Source organism: Triticum dicoccoides, chromosome 5A (genome assembly GCF_002162155.2).
Source record: "Triticum dicoccoides isolate Atlit2015 ecotype Zavitan chromosome 5A, WEW_v2.0, whole genome shotgun sequence".
NCBI lineage: Eukaryota > Viridiplantae > Streptophyta > Magnoliopsida > Poales > Poaceae > Triticum > Triticum dicoccoides.
Window position 1 is genome coordinate 682,731,913 of NC_041388.1, and position 6,165 is coordinate 682,738,077.

Here is a 6,165-nt window from a genome sequence, read left to right on the forward strand (position 1 = left end):
TGCGAAGAGCATTTGTGTTTCAACCCTGTGGGACCATAATTGTGCTTCCTCAACCATAACAGTTTAGTTTGTGTTTGGAGTTCACGCTGGAAGCACAAAGTTACTACTATCTTGAAGCATAGATTTTTATGAACAAAAGTCTATCGAAATGATTAACATGGGATCATATTTGAAGATCTCAATGCTAAAATGCAACGATGAAAACGGTTTGTAATTTGGAGTCACGTTTAAGACATAAATCGTGTTTTTTAAACACAAAGAATCTACCTCTCATCCTCACGCTTGTGGGAAAAAAACTCAAGCAAAACTCTCTGATTGCGACAAGTTATGCACATGCGGTGCTTTGCTTGTCAGAGGAGATGGGGCAACCTTTGTAAGCGGTACCCTTAATTAGTGATTTTGCCTATGTTCCGAAGGCGTCTGTATGTCACTCGCAGCGAGAAAACGTATATGATTCAAAATATTGTTTATGGCTTTTGAAAAACATTTGCGTGTTCCAAAAAGTGTATATGACATTCAAAAGTTATACTAAACATGAATTTGATTTTTTAACATATATAAAAACCTTTCGGATGTATATAAAAAATGTACAATGTGTATGAAAAAAGTAGATATTTCAAGAAACTATTAATCATATATTTAGAAACCGTTAAATGTGAATAAAAATGTTCGTTATATGTACAAAAATGTTCCTTATATGTACATCAAAAACATATTTTTTAGAAAAAATGTTAATAATATATTTAAAAATATTAAACTTGAACAAAGAAACCCGTCCAAATAAAAAAAAGATAATAAAACCAACAAAAGCCTAGAAAGGAAAAAAATAGGGAAAACCAAAGGAAAATAATAGAAGAATGAAACCAAAAACAGAAAGAAAAAGAAGAGAACGGAGAAAGAAACAAAGAAAACAAAAAACAATGAAATCCTGAAAGAAAACCAAAAAATAGAGGAAAAGATTGAAATTCGATAAAGAAACACAGGAAACCACTGAAAAACAGAGAGAGAGAAAAAATAGGAGAATTGAAAAAGACTATCCATATCCTATGTATCTAACTCTTCTAGGGGATTCTGTGTCAGATTATTTCATTCCATTAAAAATAAGAAGCCAATTATGTTCATAAGAAGAAAGAGAAGCAAATCTATTCTATACTCGATAAGTGCAGCAAGTACCACTACGGTATCCATCAGCAAGGAAGGATGAAAGCAAATTTCAGATCACTCGGCAACAGCTCCTGTGATGACATGGGGCGCCTGCACCAACCTGGTGATATGCTGGCCCAGGTTAGAGATAGGCGGGGCAAAACCAATCATGGGTAGCCGCTTCCACCGTCCAGATTCCGCCAACACTGTGCGTTTGCATACCAGACTCCGCCAACACTGCGCGTTTGCGTAAACTGTACGTGGACATCCCGTTCGTCTATCTTCACCAACGTCCTTGGCGATGGCCGTAGAGATCCGCACTGCCCAGCCTCGCCGTCGCACCGGGGAGAGCCAGGGTACACGGTATATATGATTATGAACATGAACCAATCGACATATATAAGGAAACTTTATAATGAGTGTGGAATACACACTGGCCAGGAGAACAACCAGGGTTGCAGCAGCGTGCCATCTGCTCCCGCTGAAGATATCTGATCCATAGTACTCCCTCTGTGAATTAATATAAGAGCATTTAGATCACTAGTGATCTAAACACTCTTATATTAATTTACAGAGGGAGTAATAAATTGCAGTCGGTTTGAACACGAAACATCTTTCAGACACTAGCAGGCCTTGAAAAGACGAAAAACAAATAACATTCCTTCAGTATACAACTGCCACATACAAAAAAAAACATTCATTCGTTCGATACACCAATACAGGAAAGTAAAACAAAATCTGCAAGTTAGCCATGAGATTCAGGTAAACACCAATGTGTGTATCACCTCAAAGTACAATATGGAAAACGTTACATTCCGGAAAGCACCACAAACATCATTGCCACGGAACCAACAGCTAATGGTACCATTACTCTCGTGAATTCCATTTATCCATTTGTCCACGAGCCTGAAGCCCTGGGTTTCTGCTGCTAAGAGGATCGAATCCTCGTCAACACGACGCTGGATGTAGCAAAGAATAAGGGCTGCCTTTGAACCAGCATCGCCACCGTCAGAAATCAGTGCCCTAGCAGTCTTGAAGAGAGGAAGTGTAGCATCAGGGTTGTAGGTCACGTCAGTGCCTATTATGCAATCGAAACCTGCACCATCGCCAGAAAGCTCTCTGACCGCCTTCACATCATCTTCGTCACCCCAGAACAGCTTCCTAATCGAAATTCTGTTGAGAAGTTCAGCATCCAAATTGGAGGAAGTGTTCTGTCTGAGAAGATCGAGCGATTCTGCATCCCCGTCGGTGGCTACAACAAACTGAGCAGAACTGGCAGCAACCATTGAGCAGATGCCAGCTGAACCACAGCCCATTTCCAGCACCCTTTTGCCAGCGACTATGGAAGGATTCTCCGCTAGAAGACTGCACATGAACTGAGCTGATTCCCAGAGCATTAGTCCAGTTGATTTGCAGGTGTGCTGGTATTCTTTCGCCAGCATTTTTATTTTGAAGTCATGATCCTTTGCTTTAATCATAATAATTTGTGCCTACAAGTAGTTAAAACATGTTATGTCCAATTACTTCACAAACAATAGCAATGTTAGAAGTTTACATTAAACATAAACAGGAAAACATGTCGACATTCATGGCTGAAATATACTCAATTTAGAAGTATGTGTTGTGCTGGCCATAATTTAACTGAAACCCCACTGTAAATACAATGACTAAAGATGAACAGTGAATGTTATGTTCACAAAAAAGAGAGCACAGACCGGCAGTTGCAATAAAAACTAACAGCTGAAGCTGACTGCACGTGTTGCCAAGTGCTCACCATCGAGTTCTAAATTAGTCATAGTGGGGAGTAACTTAGACTAGTGTCATGCATATGACACTAGTCTATGTTACTACCTCACAGTGCAAAGTATCATAGATGGTTGCATTTATTAGGTTGTAGACTCATTTTGCTTTGGGTTGCGTTATGTTACGGTAACATATTATGTTACCACAAACACCTCTCTCCTTATTAACTACTTGCCACATAAGCAAACTTGGCGTTCATTATGTTGCTAGCTAAGTTACTCCCACTATGACCAGCCTTATCTAACAAACACAAGTGAACAAATTAATGATAGTGTCCTTGTTTTGATGGGGGCGGGAATAGAGCTGGAGAAAGCCTTTGTTGCCATGTTGGTTAGTTAGGTTCATAGTTGACTCACTTTATATCAAAGATTTCTTACTTCAAATGTAAAATTAAAAACACCAACAATTTTACCTCATTAAGATAGTGCGACGTTCCAAACATATTGCTAAAATCCACAGAAAGGTCAATTTCTTCACTTTCGCTCTTCTGAGACGTGTCAACAGCATCCTTCCCTTCACAAGTACTGTGGTCATGTTGATTATTTGGACTTAGAGGACCCGCTGGGTTAAGGATAAAGGTAGCTTGGATCCAATTCCTAAGTAACATAAACACATATTTAAGGATTCAAGCATTTGTACAAAAGATTGAAATAATCAGGGAAGATAAATCGAAGGGGCGTAACAGATATACGATGATAAGTTTTTAGGTTTCCTCATCGAACTTCCAAAAGCTTACAGAAGTATCATTCTTTAAAGTGAATCATATAATTAACTTATTTTTGGTAAATTTAATATCAAGTGATGCAATAAATAAAAGATGATATTTGCAGTACAGGAAAAAAAAAACATGATCACCTGTTCATCACCAAGTCTAGTGAACGGTTCTCGACCTTTTTGTTGTGTACACAAATTTCCTCAAGAGTAAATCCACATTTTGAGAACAAATCCACCAGGTACTCGTTTGAAAAGTAGTACGCACGCTGCATGGCACCGACATTTGGTGAATAAGTCCACCATGCACTCATTTTGAAAACTATGGATGGTGCATGGAATATTACTGTGAGTGTGTAACATTTTGTGAACCTCTACTACAGAATATGTTTATCTTCAGTCCACTCACCGTGCCATCACCTCTGACATAAAAGTTCTCACTTATTTGCTGGCCTTTGGACATAAGCCTTTCCTGCAAATATGTACAAGATCATAAGATACCTACATACATGCATAATGGTTTCAGGGTTGTCGTATATTATAAAAATAATGGCCTTCAAAGGTAGGAGTCTTGAAAAGACGCTACATTAGTAGATTAGTTATCCTATAAGGCTATACATAACCTGCGCATCATGATCACCTAAGGGAAGACGTGAGTAAAATAGGAAAGTTGCATACAGGGATACCTCAATGAGAAATGAAAAAAAAAAAGCTAGTGCACATTCATAAATGATGGCAACAAAACGCAGACATGATGAGGTAATTTCTGTGTTTGAAGTTGCTAACAAGAAAAATCATAGCTTAGAATAACTCAAGCCAGACAAAAGAAACTAATATGTCCTGTCTAACACATCAAAACATCCTTATTCAATGCACGACTCTATATGCTATGGCATAAGCTTACACTGTCAAGAACAGGACAACAAAAATATTTGTAGAAGCCAGAAAATGGCATGTATGTCCAAGTTTTTTTTCCTTTGAAAATAATAAAATAAATGCCAACCTGAGCAAGGTCACCAAAGGCATAGTCCCGAAAGAGCACACGGCCACCGTGCTGATACAGAATACACGGGTTCAGTTTCTTAGGTCATTAAGAGAACATCTAAGAAATGAAAAACTTAGGCTCTCATAGTTGGAAGTAAAAGGAGTACTTACTTTGAGGATATTTTTCACGTTCTGCAGAACTGAAGGCATTTTATCTGGGGCAACTGCAGATAGCATAAATATCTACTTAATATGTTAGTTGTACGATCACAGGTCTGACAATACATGTGAACAGACACTAAAGTATTGTGCAAATAGACATGAAAATATGTAATCATGTGACAATAAGTGTGAACAGACACAAAAGTATTGTGCAAATAGACATGTAAATATGTAATCAGAGTATAACATGCTACCATTGTCACAAGGTCAACGGAGGATGGCTCCACAGCATCTGTCAGTTGTTCTGATGTAATATCACATGCAAATGCATTAACATGGTCAGGTCTGAAGTCCTTGTGTTTCTGCATGTATGATTCAACCAATTTCTTCATCAGTGGGACACAACTGAGAGCATGGACTAATGATTCAGCTATGGGAGAGGAAACAACTACCTTAACCAAATCGACAGCTCGCGAAGAAAAATCACAAGCATGAACAAATATATCCGGATATGTAGCCAGCAGTGGAAATATTGTATTTCCAGCTCCACAGCCAACCTACAGAACTTTACACCTGTCATACTCATATTATGCAAGCAAGAAAACAACAACAAAATAAGCTAGATGCAGATATGTGGTCATCTACAGCACACTGTAGGCTCAGATAATCAATGTCCACACCTCCAAAACAACCATATTTCCACCATCTTGGGCTTCAAAGTACTTCCCCCATTCTTTATCCAAGTAGTGTCGGTCTTTGAAGAACTATACAAATGAATGGACACAAATCAAATGCAAGACAAAATAAATATAAACCAGAAGGCATTTGCACATCACATACACTTGCAACAGAGGTTTACAAACGGAAGCGGCATGTCTGATCAAGATTAAAGAGTAAAAAAACTCATCATTGGACGCAATGTTCAGTAAGAGCTATGGCAAGATTCCATTTTACTGTTGAGATATATACCACAACCATTAACAAAGTGGTAGGAACCAATTTCAACAAGGATGGCATTTCGTGTACTACAAGAAAATCAAACTGAAGCGAAAACTCAAGATAGGTAAAAACCGCATAACTATACGGAATCACTCTGATACTCTGCAATGGTTCTTTCGGAGCTAGTCTTGCGTTTCTGGGTAGTATCAACAACTGCGCACTATTAAGCCACTGATACTTAAGATGTGACCGAGGGGCTTCCCTCCTGCACGTCCTTCTCAAAACTAGAGTAAACCAAGGATCATAACTACCGAGGCCATATCAGTAACCAAACATTGCGGCTGCAACATAAAATCGCAAGATTCAACTAGGAGTATTTTTGTCCGATAAAAAGAAGCCCACATGGCTCCCAATATCACTGCT

At 38.6% G+C, this 6,165-nt stretch overlaps 1 protein-coding gene across 1 annotated transcript in view; it reads right to left on the reverse strand.

Moving 5' to 3' along the window:
• Window positions 1–1,776: 1,776 nt before the first annotated feature.
• LOC119304114 overlaps window positions 1,777–6,165 on the reverse strand; it is a 5,044-nt gene continuing 655 nt past the window's right edge. The window contains exons 3-11 of the mRNA XM_037581276.1: window positions 5,484–5,567; window positions 5,256–5,360; window positions 5,058–5,165; window positions 4,813–4,884; window positions 4,661–4,711; window positions 4,067–4,129; window positions 3,802–3,926; window positions 3,359–3,542; window positions 1,777–2,633 (exon numbers count right to left, since the gene is read on the reverse strand). Coding sequence (XP_037437173.1) covers window positions 1,902–2,633; window positions 3,359–3,542; window positions 3,802–3,926; window positions 4,067–4,129; window positions 4,661–4,711; window positions 4,813–4,884; window positions 5,058–5,165; window positions 5,256–5,360; window positions 5,484–5,567 — 1,524 coding nt within the window. The 3' untranslated portion in view covers window positions 1,777–1,901. The remainder of the gene's footprint in view (window positions 2,634–3,358; window positions 3,543–3,801; window positions 3,927–4,066; window positions 4,130–4,660; window positions 4,712–4,812; window positions 4,885–5,057; window positions 5,166–5,255; window positions 5,361–5,483; window positions 5,568–6,165) is intronic.